The 22307-nt window shown below is 34.0% G+C and overlaps 1 protein-coding gene across 1 annotated transcript; it reads right to left on the reverse strand.

The window, feature by feature from the left end:
* Window positions 1-331: 331 nt before the first annotated feature.
* LOC145051487 (palmitoyl-acyl carrier protein thioesterase, chloroplastic-like) lies at window positions 332-2646 on the reverse strand. The gene is made up of 6 exons (XM_078999445.1): window positions 2231-2646; window positions 2005-2135; window positions 1228-1341; window positions 974-1145; window positions 822-890; window positions 332-735 (listed from the first exon to the last, which is right to left on the reverse strand). The coding sequence occupies exons 1-6, from the start codon at window positions 2600-2602 to the stop codon at window positions 484-486; spliced, it is 1110 nt and encodes a 369-aa protein (XP_078855571.1). The 5' UTR covers window positions 2603-2646; the 3' UTR covers window positions 332-483.
* Between the last annotated feature and the right edge of the window lie 19661 nt (window positions 2647-22307).

The following is a 22307-nucleotide window of genomic DNA, read 5'->3' on the forward strand; positions in this document are numbered from 1 at the left end:
ACAATATATATATATATATATATATATATATATATATATATATATATATAACTGATATAAAAATAAAAGAAAATGAAAAAAAATAGTAAGGGAAAAAAATCATTTCATGTCAATAAGAATGAATCATATAAGTTTAAAACAATGAGGAACGAAACATGCATTTTTGCAAATGCACTAAGGACGATTGGTGTAATTTACCATATTATATTTGTTCGTATTTTTTTTGGCGCAACTACTACTACATATTCGTACGTCCGCCATTACTTTTGATCGCAAGATCTAAGAAGGGATTTTGATCCCCAACGGCGAATATGCTTTACAATTGCAAGAATTAAAGAAGATAATCAAATCCATTACGTGAGTTTCAAAGTTACAATCATTTAGGTAAGATCATGAACCTAAGCACATTTAGGTAGGCGGAGGAGACTTAGTAATGCTACTCGGATATCACCCTATTTGGTTTGAGTCACTTTCGTTAGGGAACTATTTAATCAATACTCCAGCATCGCCATTCTTGCGTTTTGGCCGCCATCTAGTCCTTCCTTTCAGGATCTCCCCACCAATCTCGAATTCAAGCAAATGCTGGCAATGAATGTTATCCATAGCTATCTTTCCTTTGTGATTGGCCAATATTGAAGTGACAGATTGCAGAACAGTGTCCGCAGTACATTCTCGATAGTATTCTAGAGTCATGCTCTCAATCTCGTAATTCTCCGAAATGGTCCTTGGAACACTCTACAATAACAACACATTATCTTAATATATTGTTGGATGGGCATATATACCTCATTCATCCTTTAATTGCAAGACAAGACATTTACCTCAAGGATCCACCTGATGTATTTCGCATGGTTCACATGTTGGTTAATATCCAAGTCGCTCCATCGTGGCTGATATTAGCGTATACAAAGAATCCAAGTCATGTAAGCAGTAAATAAGCTATAGGCAACATTTCACTAAAGAACAAACTCACCATTAAACCTTTGCAAATGTGGTCCTTAATTATCTCATTTCCTTTTGACCACGTTGTAATGTCTTGATCCATAATAGCCGGTGTATCCACATAGTATTTCTGTTGTTTAGCCCGTATTTCATTTGGAAATTTAGATAACTTTCTTGTCTTTTTGTTCATCATCACCGAAATGCTACAACAAATTAATTGTCATCAATAAAAACAAGACCTACCATAACCAAGTTCTAATTCCTCGTGTTAGGAAAGATTTATACCTTGAAGCTCTTCCCAATATCTCTTCAGTTTTGCAATCACAAAATGTAAAATTGGAAGAAACACCATTGTTTCCGTACGCACTTTTCCAAGTATTAATTTGAACAATATCACCCCTGTAAAAGATTTGAGCATATGCTAATAAGCTCATCCTGACACTTTCTTGTACACAGCCATTATTAAGTGTCACCCGGTCATATTAATATAATAGAATTTCCATATTACTAATGGAGTTAAATTCTTGATTTTTGAGAAGTTAGGTGGTGTGGAGTACATTCATATATAAAACGAGTTTGATCTCGGTTCGGACAAAATGATGAGTATTTAAGAGGGGCGCATAAGACGGGTTGCGCCCCTGGCGGGCCCCGCCAACCATATTTTGTTAAAAAAGTATCGTGGAAAATATTATTTTTTGGATTATATTTTGTGATAATTATCTTGAAACCGCCAACTGTTGTTATTTTTAGGATAAAATCGGCATTTAATACTGATCGGTGTTTATCCTTGGTAATCAGAAGAATTTGAATTTTATAAAACCCTAGCACATGGTCTCATATCAATGCCTTGATAGGATATTGATCGTTGAATAATTTTCAGCATAATCCGAATTTCGAGTAACCATAGGTTCGAAATATTAGATTCGGAGAGTAATCACACGAACCGTCAAGTCGATCTCGGATTCATATCGATAAACCTTTATTCTCCTCCAACCGACAACAATTATATGATAGAGTTTTAATTAACCAAGAATTATATATTGAAGAAGGCGAGCATAGTACCATGTTGGATAACGGTCCAATATCATTTGCATCTTTATCGTCACCCAGGTTAGGTTCTTCTCGGACATATCCACAGAACCAAAATCATCACCGAGGAATCCAAATGTCTTCAAATGGTTAGTGTTTGTTTCCTGTGAATCCAACTTGAGATTGTAAATAAGAGATGTATATACCAACACATAGACAAACGAAAAGGCATATAGCTACAAGAATCCATTTAACACGCCTGGAAAAGATTCATTAGTGTTTCTACTGAAGCTGTTCCATCTGGCCCAACTTCATATGATCTAATACAAAATTTTTGCCCAAATATGCGGTCATCATTAACGACATTCCCTAAACCAAGATCCGGAACCAACTTTGGATACTTTTTCTCCTTGCCGAGCATCATCATTGGTTTCATGGGAATAGTTTTAACAGTAGGAAAGAGCATGCTCCAATTTATAGCACCAACTTTGGTAACATTTACTTTTGTAGGAGCCTTAATTTGCAAACCCCAAGAAGAAACATACTTTTTCTTCATCATCCCATGCACGTCTACCCCAATCCGTCGGGAAGAGTTCATAACAGATGATGCAGTTGCAGCCATATCAACCATTACTCATGAAATTCTTATGGCAGAATTGCATGCAAATATCCGATGTTTTGGTTGAATAATATTTATATCAAGTTTATCAACAATGTTTGTTAATTTCTTTTTATTCAATGCTCTAGCACCATAGACCACAATCGAAGTTTTCATCTTTTTTTCCAGTTAGGGAGGCTACCTTAAAAATTAGGCAGAATTAAGTCAACTAATCGGAGCTAATTAAACACAGCCAATTGGTCTATTATTGTCAGCGTGAATCTAAACATGACATGTTGTAATGGTTATAGGAACTTTTGTCGATATTGACATATGATTTGTTTGGAATTTAATATCAGAAAATATTTAAATTTTCCCCACACTGCGTACAAAAAAATAATATTAAACGAAACTTGAAGCTTTTGTGCTAGGCAATAAGGCAAACCGTCTTTAATATATTACTCTGTATTTAAACATGGTTGTAAAGATAAGCCTATATATACTTGGCTCAGTCCATATATTGCGAGGGAAGACACATGATTTTTTAGCATTAGGGGCATCAATTTTTTTTTTCAGACCTCACAAATTGGCTGTGTTCGGTCAAGACATTAAATAGGTTGAAAGTGATCGACCCAAACACCGTACATTTAGTAATCAGGTTGAAAACATGACACAGATATGACACGGTTAATCCCATGTAACATAAAGCTGCGTCGACATCTCAGTGAAGGAGACAAAGAGGTTTCAACTTTTGGCAACCTTAGTCCCTAGACTCTTGCGTACAACCATTACACCCCCAAAGCTCATATGACTTACAGTTTTAGTTTCTTTAATGTACCATTTGGTCCCTAAACTACTATATACTACGTACTATTTATGACAAATAAATTGACGTATTAAAACTTATTTTAATTATTATTATTGTTATGTATTTATTATTATTATTATTAAAACCCTTTAATAACACACACACACACACACACACATATATATATATATATATATATATATATATATATATAAATATATGGGGCTAGGTTATAATGTGGATGCACAATTATTGTACGGACGTGTGGACAGTGCCCTTCTATAAGAATTACTAAGAGAATAAGTTGTTTAGTAATGCGAATGCGTTTAACCTTATAAAAATATCGTCATTTTAATGCATTCTCACTAATTCTTTTTCATTTTTGTTCTCATACATCGTTTTTCAATTATCTTTATTCTGATAAAATACGACTCGATAAATATTCTGACAACATTCTGACAGAATGAGAATAATAATAAAAATTATATAATAACATTATAAACATCTAATTAGTAATAATATGTGATAATGACAATAGTTATGTAAGATTGAACGTAGTCATATTATGAAACAACATATTTTCTTTGTCATTCTCACAGAATAACAGTGTTCACACGTCCGCACAATAGATGTCAATCCACATTTGAACCTAGCTCTTTCTCTTTCTCTCTCTCTCTCTCTCTCTCTCTATATATATATATATATATATATATATATATATATATATATATATATATATCCTCATTCATACACATTCCTTGACTCTAACTTGAAATATAACCATGTTCCAAACACATACTCACCTCCAAAACACCACATCACCCTCCGTCTCACTAGAAACTACTGGCCCCGCCTTCCTTGCTTTGGTCAATTCCCTCTACGAAATAAACAACCTTCCTACAAAACCATGAAAGCAGTTCCATACACCTCTCCACTCAACACTAAACATATGCCACTCCACCACCCTCCCATGACGTGACTATTTTGTTATGATTTATTGTCTAATAACCCATACACAAAATAAATCTCCATGTTTCCACTTTATCTTTTGTACCTAAGCCACATCTTCAAGCTCTTAAAGATGCTCATGAGCAAATGGTTATGATAGATGAATATAATTTGTTGATTAAGAATAAGATTCGGGTGCTTGTACCACGACTTTTAGGTGTCAATATTTCTTGGTCCATATATTTATTTTAGAATTCAATGTTGATGTCTCTCTCAGTTGGTACAAAACCCGTCTTGTAGGAAAAAAATGAAATCTATAGTTAGGTGTTGATAGTACAAAAAGTCAATTGAAAATGATTTCAAAACAAAAGGCTTGTCTAAATTAGGAAATATGTTTTAAACCAAATGAACATTGTGAAATCTTCACAATATGAAGTTGGACCAAGTGGAACAAAAGATGTTCCAATTGAAAAGGAGATTGAAGTCAAAAGTAACTCCAACAATGTGAAATATCAAAAATCTGTTGAGGAATTGAAAGCATAAAGAAAAGCTATGAATGCAAGATATAAAAAGAATGTGTATAAAAGAAAACAAATTTGGGAGAAAAAGGAATTGAATGACACCCATGAAACAACCACCTTGAGCAAGATCTTCAAGATCTTGAAGGGTTTATGGCCGTAAAGCCTTCATAAGGGTCGTAAACCCCTTAAGTGACCTTTTTAGGGCCGTAAACCCTCCTTAGTTCATACCTTGGCCATAAACACTTAAACATCTTTGGCCGTAAACATCTTCCCTTGGCCGTAAACTCAAGTGTGGTCGTGAACACACCTTCCTTTGGTCGTAAACTCCCTTTAGTCAATCACATGTGATTGTAACACTTCATTTCGAGTGTTTCCAAGTCCCTAAGGTTGTTTCCTTGCATGTTAGTTGTTTTAACACTAATTACATGCCTATGTATGCCATTATATGTTGTTAAGAATAACTCCGAGATGACGAATGCGGAATATCAAGAACAATCAAGAATCAATCACCAACATATGCAAGTAATCTGATAAAGGGTTTTTGTATATTGATTATCTCATAAACGTACAGAGAAAAACCCTAATCTAGTAAAAAGCTTACACCAAAAGTTAACTTAATGATTATTTATAGGGAATAATAAATATATGCCATAAATATAAAATAAATGCTTAATATAAAACTAATGTCTTAGCAGAGCTCGATTAAGAACTTCTACTGTAAAGGCACCGTAGGGAATCATAAAATGATTAACCCTAAAATGGCTTCCCTAAATAACCAAATATGTCATGTCAGTTTCAATATCTCAAATACTCAACAATATCCCCTTAGCTGTTGAAACGGATGAAGATCACGATTTCTGATCTTCTTGACATTTCTCCCCCTAAATTGTGAGACTCATTAGTACATGAGGTGTTCAAAGCGAGAGAAATAAGAATAATCTTCCAAAAACGAAGTCCCCCTTGAATAATAATCACTCGCCTTTGAAACTTCAACCAATACCATGGAGAGAATCCTTAAAGTTAAGAAGAATCACCAACAATCTTCAAAACCCGTCAGATCTGATGAAACAAATTCTTTTGGAATATCCCCAATTCATAAAAATTAAAACCGAAAAAATAACAAAAAATAATTTTGTATTTTTTGATTTTCAAATATAGACAAAAGAATAGAAACGAAGCAATTGTTTAGAAGGGTTTAAAAAGAATAAGATCAAAGAAAAGAATAAGAAATGAAAGTATTTTGGTAAGAAGGGGATAAAATGGTAAAAATCCAAGAAATTTGTAAAGAATTTCGGATATGGGGCTGAACTTGTGAAGGTCTGAAAGTTAGGGGACTGAAGTTGTAACATTGAGTCATCTTCTTTGTTCATTCAGGGAGCGACGTTTCATTGACTTCTGAAAGTCAAAATTCTTAAAACAAAATTCCAAAAACATTAGATCGAAATCAGGTACCCATGAAATGCCCATTACCCCATCGAGATTTGATTTTACAAGCCAATTTCGACTTCAATTTCGTTTGTAAATCCCGATTACAGACGCCAAAACAAAGAACTCCCGAGTGCCGAACGATTGTACGATTTCACAGTTGAATTCTGAAGAGCGACAACAAACGTCAAAATCATGGGAACAAGCGATTTTAAACCTTCAACATTGACTGTGAATACCACTTAAGAATCAACTTTCGTTCCGATTTCAGAAACGAACGATATCAGTCCTCTGATTACGAATCATGCTACTGAATGCGATTCCGATACCTTCGTCGCCAATTCGGAGTGCTAAATAGCGAACTAATTGATTTCACTTACAAATTGTGAGCCTTGAACGCGAACCTATAGATGCAAATGAGAACACGAACTTAATCCTGTACGTTCATTTCTAAATCTAGTTAATTGACGATGAACTGAAAGCAAACTTCAGTTTCGTTTTGGTGTCTTGAGGCGAGAGACGAACATCACTTCAATACTTTCGCCTCCAGACTATTTACTAGACATTCGCTCCAAACCAATCGGTCATGAACCGAAAGCTAATCAAGGACCGAAGCGAATTGCAGGTTCGCTTCAATTCCAATTGCAGGTTCGTTCCCTTGATTACACAACCGAAAGCAAAATCAACCGAACGTTCGGCTGTGAACAGTAGTTTCGGGTTCGGGGTAGTTAATCGAGAGTTTGGTTCTTTAATTGTGAGGTTCGGTTCTTAATCTGAGTTTCGCTTCTTAACTTGAGTTTGTTTCTTATTCGTTTCGGTTCTTGTGAGTTCCGTTCATAATCTTCTTTGAGTTCGTTTCTTATTCGTGAGGTTCGCTTCTATGAGTTCGGTTCTTGTGAGTTCTGTTCATAATCTCCTTTTTGACTGAGACTTTCGTTTTTGAGTCCGCTTCAGGGTGTTTGGTTTTGCTTTTAAAATGACTTTTGAAACTTTTGGCTTTTCCAAAAAATCAAAAGTTTAAAAAGTTTTTTGTTAATTGAAAAAGATCTTTTAAAATAGCTTTTTGAGAAGAATAAAAAGAAGCTTTTAAGAAGTCACGTATGTGTGACTTTTGGCAACTTTTGCTTTTTTTTTCCCTTTCCCCCCTCAAAAGTTTAAACAAACACATTTTAAAACCATCTTTTGGAAAAAGATATGAATCAAAAAGTTATTTTCTAAAAAGGACTTTTTGGTCTAAAAAGCTATCCCAAACACCCGAAACATAGATATACAGTATGCCCAATGCAAATGAACAAACGAAACCTTGAACACTAACACTGCGATTAATTGCAAAATTGGAATTCTATACCAAAGTTACAATTTTGGCCCCTAGAGAATCAGCGAAGTGACACATTCATCCCATTACATCTTCATTGTTGAGAACCGAACCTTTTATTGAGATTAAATCCGGAAGCAACCCCTCCTGTTACAGCAAACTGACAGTTTGTACGCTTTAAGCAGAAAAGTGTCAGAAAGCAGCTTTATTTTTGTAGAATAATGACACTTTTCACCCCTTTCTCAACGTTTTCAGCTTTTTGTCAGTTCCAACACACAAAAAAACAATAAATTTGATTTCTTCAACAATATTCTATATCTTTGACCCAATATTCACCAGATTTCACCAAGATTTTGTCCCCATTTTCGTTTTTTTTAATAAATAAAGGACAAAATTTTTATGAGACTTTTGGTGCCCATTTAAGGTTCAACTTTGAAGTTGGTTTCTTGCATACCCACTTATTTGAAGAAAATCTTTCATCTTCTGAAAATAATACCCTCTTTTTAGTTGGAAAACAAAAATTTCCAAAAACTTCATTGAACCAACCAAATACTCTTTTCTCTTTTCTCCAACTTTTACTATATTTATCTGAAGAAAAATTTGAATAGAACTTTCTTTGAACATTCTTGACTTCAGCTTTCTGAACTTTTCCACAAGCATTAGGCACTTGTACTTTGGGCATCCAAACTTTCTTCATTTTACTCTTGTTCTTTCTCTTCTTCCTCCTTTTCTTATTTCTAGGCTTCAGAAACAAATTTCGGATCTGAACACCTTTTTCTTCTTTCTGAATCTGAACATTTGAAGACTTTGAAACACAAACTTTTGGAGTTTGGTAAATCTGAATTTCTTGAAGAATTGGCTTTTTGTAAGGAATCATTCCTTCAAAGATATCAGCAGAACATAAAGAATCATCTATTTGAGTTCCAATAGAACATAATGTCTTCACTTTCACGATTTCAGATGAATTTCTTTGAGATTCATCTTCTAAAGTACCTGATTCGGAATGTAACTCTTCTGAAAAACATGAACCACTTGACTCCTCAACAAGAACATCTGAAGTCACTTTTTCTTTAGAAACTTGAAGAGCAACATGAACTTCTTCTTTTTCTTTTTCAGGCCATTTTATCTTCAACATCTGTTTATGTTCCCGATCTAAATGTTCATAGATAACACGAAATTGCTCTACTATACTCTCATTCTTTTGCAATTCATGTTCATCAACCCGTGAGTAATGATTTATTTCAACAAAAGAATTAACTCAGTAACATTCCTCAACGTAGAATCACCAAGAACATGAAACAAAGTTGATTTGTTTACACCATAGATTGGTTTAGTGACCTTTAATCCAAGTTTTAAAATGGAGTTACAGAATAAAAGATCCATTAGATCTTCAACAAATTATAAAACTTGAAGAGAGAGAAAGTAGATCTAATAAGAATTCTAGAGAAAGAAAAACGGATCTGAATGAGTTTTTAGTGAGAGAAAACAGATCTGAGATGGATTTTAGAGAGATAAAGTAGATCTGAACACGAAAATTCAAACAAACACAAAAATTTCTTCTAACTCTCTTCCAAAACTCGATTCAAGAACAAATCAGATGAAATATTGAGTTGAAGAAAATAGATCTGAACAAGATTTTCAACAAAAAAACGAGATATAGACTTTTTCTTTTCAGAAAACTTACAAAACTTGAAGAACAAAGTGAGATTCAAGATAAAATTTCGCCATAAACAAGATCGATTCTTGCAAAAATCATTGAGATCTACAAGAACCCGCTTTGATACCACTTGTTAAGAATAACTCTGAGGTGATGAATGTGGAATATCAAGAACAATCAAGAATCAATCACCAACATATGCAAGTAATATGATAAAGGGTTTTTGTATATTAATTATCTCATAAACGTACAGAGAAAAACCCTAATCTGGTAAAAAGCTTACACCAAAAGTCAACCTACTGATTATTTATAGGGAACAATAAATATATGCCATAAATATAAAATAAATGCCTAATATAAAACCAATGCCTTAGCAAAGCTCGATTAAGAACTTCTATTGTAAAGGCATCGTAGGGAATTATAAAATGATTAACCCTAAAAAGGCTTCCCTAAATAACCAAATATGTCATATCATTTTCAAAATCTCAAATACTCAACATATGTCATTTAGGACTCGTTTCTGTCTCGGGAATTCAGTCGTGGAACTTCTAATCCTTACGTGAATCTTCAATTGAATCACCCATATAAGGTAAGTTCAAACCCGTATAATCAATCTTTTAAATGATTTATATGCTTTTAAGGGGGGGGGGGGGGGATAATAGTTGAGCACAATGTTTATTGTGTAAATATTTATCTATGATAACAATCACATTAAAGAATTTCTTATGCTTTTATAAGTGACCAAAATCATTTCAAAAACTCATTTTAAGTTATGTTACTTTATTGTTTATAAACCTCCGTTTTTAAAGTACGAGCATAACTCAGTAGATAATCGAGTCTTTTCTACAAATCAGAGACAGTTCAAAACAAACATACTAGTAAACTATAATAGGTATAGTTTAGGGGTTCAGAACATACTATAATGAGAAACAGAGAGAACATACTATAAAGAGAAACGGGGATGAACATACAATAACAAGAACATAAGGAACATACGATAACAAGAACAAGATATCAATAATGTGAAACCACTAGTTCACGGCTTAGAAATATACTTGTTAGGTCGCATTTTGTAACCAGAGTCTCCTGGAGAGAGAACATGAGTATATAGATATATACGGGATTGACACCTCACACCTTGTTGCTAGCTACAGTGGGACTTGAAAGTCTATGGGTGACAAATGTCACATCATTTTCGGTGCTAGTAGGTCGTCGTGTTAAACACGTGTCGTATCAGTATGGTTATAACCTCATCATCACCTTATCTCTCCTCCGGGTCCTCCTCACCAACTAGTGCGTCAGCCTCAACTTGCTCCTCGAGCTCTTCCTCGATCCATCCACCATTCCTATTATTGGGAAAGTAAGGTTCTCCTGGTAGGTGAAATCGGGCCATGTCGATTATGCAAAGATAGAGGTATAAGAGGCACATAAGGAGTCTAGGTGTATGGTTCTATAGTATCATAAAATACTCCTATAGTATTTTAAACTTTATGTTTGGTTCTAAAGTTTCTTTGTATGGGGGGTTGGTAAGGTTTTTCTAAGACTTGCTCACTACGATGATTCCCAAGCACATGTTAGTCATATCTTGGCCAAATATATTTGATCAGGCTCTATCTATCCTAGATCTGATTACATAATTACCTAGGCCTATTCGTAGTGTTCAACTTATTTTATTACTTTTGTATTGTTCTTGTTATGACATTGTTCTAGTATGTATGTATGTACTTATACTTTATAAAAATATCATTATATTTTAAAAGTACACTTGTACGAAATGTTTTAGTCAGAGATTTTGTCCCATTGTATTTATACTTGTATATCTTACATGGTTTGATATACTTAGTTCACCATAAACAATGCTCTAATACAAATCCGTCACACCCCCAAACTAGGATGGCGGAAACGTCTGGGTGTGGATGACTTCAGGAGGAGTATCACAACATAATGTAAAATATTGATCAAAGCAAACACAACCATCATAAATATAATTCAAAATGTTACATTGTTTCCAAATGTTGTATGTTTCAAAACCAATTACATTACGATGACAAAATGAATAGTACGACGCCATAACATCCCATCCTCAAAAGCCTTGTGACTACCTGTTTAACGGTTTCCCTATGAATACAAGTAGTTTTGAAAAGTTTCAACAATTAAGTTGGTGAGTTCATAAGAGTTTTGTATGTGAAAAATCTGTAACTCTTTCCTTGTAAAATGATAGTGTTTATTTCTAGAAATCCAATATTTCCATAAAAATGAGTTGTAGTCTTAAAAACCCTAAGACGAAACAAAATGTATAAGTATTTATGTACTTGAAATAGTATTACATAGTTTTATTCTTATATAAAACTATTTGAATGCATGTTACCCCGTAAACTAAATGTATCGTTGATTCCCCATGTGAGTTATTACAACCATGCTAAAATCAAAGTTGGCCTGCTGCGACGTTCTTCAGGCATCAGAATGTTATAGATTTATCACCCCAGACCTGCCGGTCTAGCTATAGCTAGCAGCTTAGATGCGAGATTGCCAATTCCGTATAGATCTATAAACAAGTATCACACTCTCTTACCAAGATTCTAGTTGTAATTCAGGACTTTAGTGTGTACTCTTGTAGGTACGATGAAGACTTTGTCTCATACAATTGTTTCAACAAGTTTACGTTTTGTGTAATGAAAACCCTTGTATGTGTAAATATCACTTTTCCATAGTATTAATATAGTGTATAATAGTTATATACTTTTATATAATTATTCGTCTTATCCAAAAATGTTTTAATAGTGTTAATGACCCATAAACTACACCTATTATAGTTTATTATAAATATTTGGTCATACCTATATATGCACATGTATATAGGTTAACATGTTTATATGTTCATAAATTACATATATTATACAGCTAACACAAGTATATGAACTTTTAGTATGATAAAGTCAGTTTTCTAGTTTTTGACTTTCTTTACTTCACCAAACGAGAAATAATGAATTATAAAATTTGTAAAATTTGTTATTACCTTTTTGTGACGTTTAAGTGAAGTTAACATTTTATGTTTAAGACAACATATTTTAGGTCAAATCTCACAAAAATGGTAGCATAACCTAGTTATGACCATTTTTGTTTGATAACCCTAATTTTCACATGAAATGATAGACTTTTAGGTTTTCGTTTTTCTTAAAACCAAATCCTTATTATTTATAGCTAGTTTCATAACGTATGTCCAAAATAACATATTTTGATTAATATCCCACAAAATGGTATAATCACTTGGTTATAACCATTTTTTGCTAGAAAAGTCATATTATGTCCATAAAACCATAGTTTTTTTTATGACTTTTTCTTGGGAACATATAGCATGTTTATACTCATTTTTCATAAATTTGAATTTTGAACAACATACCACACAATAATTGTTCATAATACTAGGTAATAGCATTATTTCATGTAGATAACATTTTTACACAACATGAAAGTAAAGCATGTATAACAACTTGTACAATTATAAAAGTTTACTTGTATTCTCCTCCTAAACCTTGGATAAAAATGAAAATGAGGCGTATGAACTCACTTTGTGTCACACCACCAAACCAAACGGCAGAAACGTCCGGGGGTGGAGAACTTCATTTGTAGTATCACAACACATGCATCATAGCAATCAAAGTACAAACAACCATTGTATTTAAATAGTATAATTATTTACATGTGTTCAATCAATGTATATTGAAACTGTAACGCCCGTAGATCAGTGCTAGTCAATTTAGAGACGATAGGCGTCAAAAATGAATTTTTGATGAAAGATTATTTAGAATGAATAATCTTAACTAAGTTATAGTATATGTTACAAGGTTTTCGTGCATATAAAGAACGCCGAAATCCGAGTTATAACGAAGAAGTTATGACCTGTCGAAGTTTCGCGACAGAACCAGCACGACACAGTGCGACGTAAAAAGTGAATTTATGTTAGAGCGATATTTAGCCTTAGTGATCTAAATGAAAGTCGTAGAGTTCGTTAAACCGTGAGCGTGCATAAAAAGAACATCCAAATCTGACTTCATGTGAGGAAGTTATGATTTTTCTAAGTTTCAGCTTAGCAGTATGCAGCCCGAATACTCGATTTGAGATCGAGCGGTTTTTAGCCGAAACAATCTAAATGAGAATCGAATATCTCGTTGTTAGTAGAGAAACGATGAAAAGATAGGCGAGAACGGACGTCGGACGAAGAAGTTATGATTTTATAACGAAGTTTTCCTGTCCGGGCCTTCTAAAAATAAATAATAAAAAACAAAGTCAAAGTTAGCCGACGGAGTCTAAACGAAAGTTGTAGAGCGTAGTCTCACCTACGCGTGGATATAAAGAACGTCAAAAACGGAGCTCGTATGCGAAAGTTACGGAATTTAGAAGTTTGACGAGTCAAATTACGCCCAGCGTAATTTGAGTACGCCCAGCGTACTCAGGCGGATGCAAGTTGTCTGACCAATACTCGAGTGCCACAGATCGACGCATGCAGTGACGTCAAAGTACGCCCCGCGTAACCAAGTTACGCCATGCGTAATTTGAGATTACGCCCCGCGTAATCCCAGACCCTCAGCCTATAAATAGAACTCGAAATCAGCCATTTTCTCTTGTTCAAACTCTTCCCTCTCTCTAAGTTTTGCCTCGATTTACGTGCCAATCATATCCCGAAGCCCCGGTATCATTCACGATCCCCAAAGCAAGATCCGAATCCCCGAGGATCCCGAAGAGCGTTATTCCCAAACCGAAGCTCTGCCCGCGAGGAGTTCGATTTTGGTGAAGATCTTCCAGATCTATCGAAGTATACTACTTCTATAAGCCGTAGTGCTGTCGAATCATCTTCTGATCAAGTGAGTGTGTAGTTACTTTCTTCTAACACATAAATATTAAGTAATTTCTATAAAATACGTGCTATGCGTATCATATAAAGTTGTTTATATGTGTGGGTGTATAGTCTCTTTCATAAACACGGGTATAATACAAGTATTGTGTGAATGTATTAAGTATATGTTTGGGAGAGTGTGTGGTTACTTTCTTCTAAAACATAAATATGAAGTATTTGTTATAAAATATGTGCTATGTGTTTATATATTGTTGTTTATTTGAGATGAGTATGGAACGAATGTTTTATATAGTTTTTAAATGAGTTAAACTGTATATGTATTCTATATCTACAAATATGTTGGGTAGAACATGGGTATATGAGATAGTTGGTATTGTTGGGTTTTGAGCATTCTAACACTCCTATGGTGTACATGCAACCCTATAAACCTTGGATCTATGTTTTCTCTATTATACATGCAAATAAGAACTTTCCAAGGCTTTAATCCTAACTAGCATATTATGATGTTCTTAATCTACAAAGTACTAGTTAGAGGACATACCTTTTGATGTAGCTTGATGTCTTCAAGCTTTAAGAGCTTAGCCCCAATAGTGTGGAAGCCTCAAGTGGAATCACAAATCACCAAGACACCTTGGAATACTTTAGAGAATACGATTACTTGGTTCTCTCTAGTGAAATTGGCTAGCCCTTCTTTAGTGTATCCACACTAGTGCCAATTTCACCAACCAAAGACATCTTTATATAGTATGGAGGATTAGGGTTAAACCCTAATACCCATGACCTTTCATTTCCTAGGATCCATGGGTTAAACACTCCATGGACTATCCATGAAAGCTTAGCCCAACCTAAATGAACTTGGCCCATTCCATATATATATAAGAGTCCATATTTAATTAGTTCCTTTTGATCACTTAATTAATTATAAATTAATTCTTGATCAATACTAATTAAATAATATGATTCCATATTAATATATTAGAACTTATAATATATTAATATTAATCATAAACATACTATTCTCAAAAGATTATCCATATAAATTGTGTCGGTGAAGTGCAACCCAAATGGACCATGTCGGGTCGGGTCAAGTACATACCAAATATAGTTATGGACTTAGATATTAATCCAACAGTCTCCCACTTGGATAAGTCTAAAACTATTATTGCGTATGACTTCAAACCTAACTGGCAATCGTAGCTCTTAAAGCTGCTGTCGAACTCTGATCTTGTCAACGAACTTGTCCATTAGATAAGGGATCATATATTCCTCCATTCTAGATATCATATGGACTGAGACATGGATTATAATCATTCTCTCTGTCCATTTGTTGTTTCCCGATTTCCGATTTATGACGACTGACTAATTGAACAAATCAAATCAGTCCTGGCCCGGCCGAGCACTTCCATTTGTCATCATCAAATCATCGAGGGGCCCACAGATATCGCTTTTATCCCGAAGGTAAAAGGAATGGATAAACTTCGACTCATATGGCTTGTTCTACTACTTGTTGAATCATACACAAAGGCACGTTTTATAGCACCGAGTTACCAAATGCGTTTTCGTGCAATCAATGTACAACCAACTCATAGTAACAACTCATATCTCTAGGTTTGAAGAATATAAGATATTATCGTCTCATGATCACTCGTGATAAAATCCATGAAGTGATTCCAATGAGCGCGGGTTGAATCCAATACTCAGAACTTATGAGCACTCATGAGTGTTGTAGCCCTTTGTCCAACACCTTAGACCTCTACAAGCCAACCCATGACAGTCTTAATTCATATCTACTTCCAGCATATGACCGACTGTGGATGGTTTGAATAACTTAGTCATTCCGAAAGAATAACCCAGTTTATTCGGGAAGTCAAAACATGCAAAGTGAAACACAATAATAATTGAATCCAATATGGTATCAAAACCTATGAACATAAATAAAACACCTTTTATTTATCACCATATGATTGCACATTATTCATTGTATACTGTTTCAGTTATCAACTTTATTCTTGAATTTAAAACAATAGTTGTCCCATGCTCCAAGCATGTACACTATGTTTTTCTAAACACTAGTCATGCCACACACCAAGTATGCATACTATGTTTGTCTATGATCTTTACTTTGTGAACTAGATCAATTGAACATAACTTCAATGATTCTCTTTTCACACTCCCAAATCCTTACTGCAAATGCACGAATTCCAAATTCATGCCATTTACTGAAATCTGTTAGATTCTAAACTTACATGCATTGAACCTCTTGTAATGATTATGCACAAAGTCAGAAGGACTTGACAACAACCATTACAGACCATTCCAAAGGAGATCATCTCCTTGGGAATATCCTCCTTGCATTAAGTTTCCTAATCTTAAACAGATTGAAAAATTCTAACTTTGAAACATTTCCAGATTCCATTTTGACTATCACTTCTGAACAAGATTTGCCTCCTTACAGATTATGTCAATATGGTCCTTCCAAAATTATCACTATACTTCCAACTGTCCTTGAGCAACCAATCTTTGGTAAACCTTAGATTGTCCTCGACAATTGTTTAATCCTTTTAGTCATATCCAGTTCTAAACCTTTTCCCTTCTTAATGCCCCAGGCATTTGGAAAATTTTAGAAAGGATGAATATAGCACATGTAATCGATCCTATATCCGAAGTATATGGGAATCGATTCATGATGTCTCACATAAAGACTAAACCAGTCTTTTGCTATAACATTTCCATTTCAATTTGCCAAGTTCTCATAATTCAGATTATGAAAAGGGATGCCGTAATCATAATCGAATTTTAGAACGCAAATAATGGACTCATATACAAAATTTCCTTATGTTGAGCCATTCCAACATGAAATTCATATATATCCTTGACTAAATGATTAAAACCTCACGATCTAAGCTTATAGATTTGAGATGAAGTATAATTTTCTCTCCCTTAATTATAGCAAAACAACTTTTTCCCAATTGAAACTTTTGTTTTCTATAATTAACATTGCTAACTTGCAATACTTATCATAATTATCATGCTCCCACTAACATGATGATTATTATCATAACACTTATGCTCCCACTAGCTTTGACATGTACTCAGAAATCAGCTGACTTTCTTACCAAAGTTCATATTTCTGATACTAGATTGTTTTGATAAAACTTAATCAAAAGCATACACCTTCCCTTAGATATCACACTTGTGTGTCTAAACAATTATGAAGAGGGATGCCGTAATCATAATGGTTAGACCTTTTTGCTACTTCTCACAAGTCCAGGTTAGTGTGCCGGTAAACCACACACGCTCCACTAACGACTTTGAGAATGCAAATATCACAATTGCTATCTAGCTAAAATCTACTTAGTGAAAGTGTTTCCTCACCATCATTTTCATGAATCGGAGAGAAACCTTATGACACTTAGATTTAATGGTGTATGTGTTCTTATCCATGTGAATTGTCAAAACCATATACACAAGACAAGGATAATGACAAATACAAACTCATATGGACTGAACTCAATCTTAATTTCTTGCCACCTGGCAGCTCAAGGGCCTGCCATTGCTTCCAAGAAGTTGTGCAACAAATTGAGAACTCTAAGAACTCATATGCAAAGCCAACTTTAACTGGAATGGGCACAGAATATGTCAACACGATAGGTTATAAACCTCAAGTCGTGTGCTAGTGAAGAACTTCAGGCTTATTCTTGATTAGTTCTTGAGACTTTCAAGACCTTTAAGACTCCCACTGTCCTCTTGACATATAAGACTCCCTTGTCAAACATCCAAAAGATAGTGCAGATTCTAATCAAGACAAACACTTCACACAATTGGCCTTAGTTGGTCTTTGTTTTATCCAAAACATCACAACTTACCAATTTCAAATGTACAAGAGTTTTAAACCTTCTTTAAGACATGTCACTCAAGTTACAATCTTAGAGTATTACTCTAAGAATTGTTTTTGGAACGAAGTATGAATCATCTTCTTGATTTAACCACTTCAACAATTCAAGTTCCTCTTCTTAGCTATAAGAAGGCTCTTAGAGGATGAATTGTGATAAGGTCTCTAAATCATCAAGATTATCACAAAACTGATACGAAAGTACTCTCCCATCTTTTCAGATTTGAGAAACTTTTATCCTTCTGCCTAAGTTGATTCTTCTTATTCGCCCTGCCATACATTGGAACCTTTTCCAATGTCTCAGAGTTACACTTAAGCTTGTAAGTATAATCATATTTACTGAGCTTTAGTAAACTATGACGAATAGTCTTATCAAACTTTTGTGGTGGACTTAATCAGTGCACAAGAATGTGTACTCGATCCCTTAGTCCTTTACTTGACTCACACATCCATGTGAACAAGTAATTAGTCTTAATTTTTCCAATACTTGAAAGTTCTCATTCATCATGCTATACAACTTGCATGATTCCAAGTTCCGGTCCAATTGAAACTTGGGTGATGAGAATCTTTCCTTATTTGGTAAATCTAGACATTACCACAAATGAAAGAATCAATTTCATATTTCCACTCTTGCTCTTAATGGAATCATATAAGCAACAATTTTTCCTTAAATGCCATTGTAAGGATATTTTAAAATAAATAAAATCAAAAATTTTTCTTTTATTTTAAAACTTTGTGGAAAAACTTATCCTTACAATCCATATGAAAACTTGTTGTTATCTATTCCTTAAGCAATATCTCATAACTCCTAAGAAGTAGCTCAAGAATCCGATTTTTCAAACTATACGATAGAAATCCATCTATGCGATCAGATTCAGCATATTCTTTCTTTAAGTTTCTCCACTTTTTCTTTGATTCTTAAAACATCACCATGTGACCCAGTCACATCAAGTATCAAGAATCTCAGAATAGAAACTTAACAGAGTTAGATAGTGGACTTTACCTGAAGTAGAGTCAAACTTATTGACTTTAACATCCTTAGGTAAATCTGGCAGCTTCGCAACCAATGCCCCTTCCTTTGGCAATATAAACATATGGACCCTTTGATAAAGGTACAAGGGACTATCACAGACTTAGCTTTTCTCTTTACCATTTGGTCAACCGAGTTGACTATGGCCGATCCCTTTACCATTGGGAAGAGAATGCTTTTCTGGATTTCCTGTGTCACTATTGTCAATGTCCATCAAGTTTTAAGGAAGTTGATCTTAACAAATAGATAAGATCATTAAGGGTCTTGTCATAGTCTGTTTCATAGGTGTCCCAAAGGAACTCACTATGTGACTTAGAAAGTGATTGAACCAACAACTTTCTCAAGACTTTGACACCCAACTTTCCCGGCTTGTCAATATGTGACTACATCTCAAAGATGTGATCACACCTAGACCTTGCCTTGCCAATAGGGATTGAGTGACCTTGAACTTGTGGGTTAGGGAGAATAATTGGAGGAGGTGAAAGAAGTATGATTTCCATGAGACATCATCTTCATTTAGGAAAGCTTGTTTCAAGAGATTTAGGAAGATCATAAATGTCTAAACCAGACATCTTTTGGGAGATATTTAAGATAGTTGATCTTAAGTCCTTAATATAACACCCAACATGAAATATTAAGGCTAGGACCCAACAAACTATTTTATAACTTAGAAGAGGGATGCCGTAATCCAAGCTATAAAATATTTGAAGGTAGGTGAATGACGATTCACCAATTTCCACCAAGATAAACGAAATGTATTATTAGGTTTTAATTGGTTTTGAAACTCCTAGATCTATTGAGATTCATTGAACTGTTCAAAGGCATGTTTCAATCTCGAGTGTGCCCTTCAGGTTTTGTGACTGGGATGCCGAGGATCACAAAACAAGGTGTGAAGTAACCATGCAAATCACTTGGTACCCTTAATAAATTACCCCTCAATCGATGTGCCGGTTAACCACACACGCTCCATCGATACTATGATAAATATTAAGTCACCCTTTACCTACCTTGTTAAGTCCAAGTTAGTGTGCCGGTTAACCACACACGCTCCACTAACGACTTAGACAAAGTGTAAAGTGTAATTTCATGGGTTAGCACCTTATTCACATTTTTCCTAAGTAACTAAGATTGGGTATTATTAAGAGTTTAGTTACTTAGTATTATCATTAATACTTTTAATGAAGGAGAATTATAGTCTTGTCAAACCCGTTCGGCTAACGACCCTCCACCGGTCAAGCAAGCGGTGGGTGAGAGTGGACACCCATTAAGTTGCCATTTTATAGGCAACAACCTTATACCCACCTTATAGACCGGCTTCGTGAATGAGGCGTACTAGCGGTAAGACTGACTTTACTCTTATACATATATATATTATTAACTTATAATATTATAAAGTATAAGGGTTGAATTTTAACTTTTAAAATTCTAAGGGCTAACTTGGAATTAAAGTATTCATAAGAGAAAACTTTACAAATTCCAAAACTTGAGGGCAAGTTTTGAAACTATTCAAAACTAATTAATTCCATAACTTATGTGTTTAAAGTAGTTTTAATCCAAAAACTCTTCAAGTTCCATAACTTGAGGACAAGTTATGGAAGACTTTAAACTAATAAAATAGTTAACTTTTCTTTATTTTATAACTTATGGAATTAATTAAGGTTACACCTTTTTTTATTTTATTTTATTTTATTAAATGAAGAGACTCTTGGTCCTCCATAACTTGAGGACAAGTTATGAAGTCATAAAACCATTTAATTAGAACTAGACTCTTCATTTTTGTAACTTTTGCCAATTTTTATGAGTTTTATGATTCTTAAATGTGACTTTTCATATAACTTGAGGACAAGTTACAAAAACACATTTTAGAATCAATTCTTAGATTAATTTGGATTAAAACCAACTATCACATAATTTTATTCATTAATCTAAATTCACTCATAAAACAAGGTAACACAAAAAACTTTTGGTGATCCATAACTTATTCTTAAGTTATGGAATCCTTTAAAACATTAACACCAAATTTTGTAACTCCATAAAAACTTTGAATCAATTTTTTTTTAAAACCTTTTCATATCCATAACTTATGGAGGTTTCAAAAAATAAAACTCTTTAGATCAAACTTTTAAAACTAATAAAATAATCATATCATTTTATCTTTTATTAAATTTGACCTAATTCAACTCATAAAGCAAATTATTCAAATTTTACAAATAATTAGTTTTTCACAAGAACAAGTAATTATCTTAAAATTTGACGAACTTCATGTTTTTTTTCTTTTTTTTTTCAACTTTGAAAATAAAATATTTGCATCAATATAACAGAAAACAACCCGTGGCTCTGATACCACTGTTGGGTTTTGAGCATTCTAACACTCCTATGGTGTACATGCAACCCTATAAACCTTGGATCTATGTTTTCTCTATTATACATGCAAATAAGAACTTTCCAAGGCTTTAATCCTAACTAGCATATTATGATGTTCTTAATCTACAAAGTACTAGTTAGAGGACATACCTTTTGATGTAGCTTGATGTCTTCAAGCTTTAAGAGCTTAGCCCCAATAGTGTGGAAGCCTCAAGTGGAATCACAAATCACCAAGACACCTTGGAATACTTTAGAGAATACGATTACTTGGTTCTCTCTAGTGAAATTGGCTAGCCCTTCTTTAGTGTATCCACACTAGTGCCAATTTCACCAACCAAAGACATCTTTATATAGTATGGAGGATTAGGGTTAAACCCTAATACCCATGACCTTTCATTTCCTAGGATCCATGGGTTAAACACTCCATGGACTATCCATGAAAGCTTAGCCCAACCTAAATGAACTTGGCCCATTCCATATATATATAAGAGTCCATATTTAATTAGTTCCTTTTGATCACTTAATTAATTATAAATTAATTCTTGATCAATACTAATTAAATAATATGATTCCATATTAATATATTAGAACTTATAATATATTAATATTAATCATAAACATACTATTCTCAAAAGATTATCCATATAAATTGTGTCGGTGAAGTGCAACCCAAATGGACCATGCCGGGTCGGGTCAAGTACATACCAAATATAGTTATGGACTTAGACATTAATCCAACAGGTATGTGATAAAATGATGAGGTATGAAAGATGATTAAGAATGATATTGGTAGATGGACCAATTAAAGAATGTCATAAAACTAACAGATGCGCTTGAGAATAATATCGGTAGATGCACCAAGTAGTGAATGTCGTGATCTTAGAAGATGCGCCAAATAGAGATTGTCATAACAATAGCAGATG

The sequence above is a fragment of the Lactuca serriola genome, chromosome 5, assembly GCF_051521515.1.
Source record: "Lactuca serriola cultivar US96UC23 chromosome 5, Lser_US96UC23_V15, whole genome shotgun sequence".
In the NCBI taxonomy this organism is placed as follows: domain Eukaryota; kingdom Viridiplantae; phylum Streptophyta; class Magnoliopsida; order Asterales; family Asteraceae; genus Lactuca; species Lactuca serriola.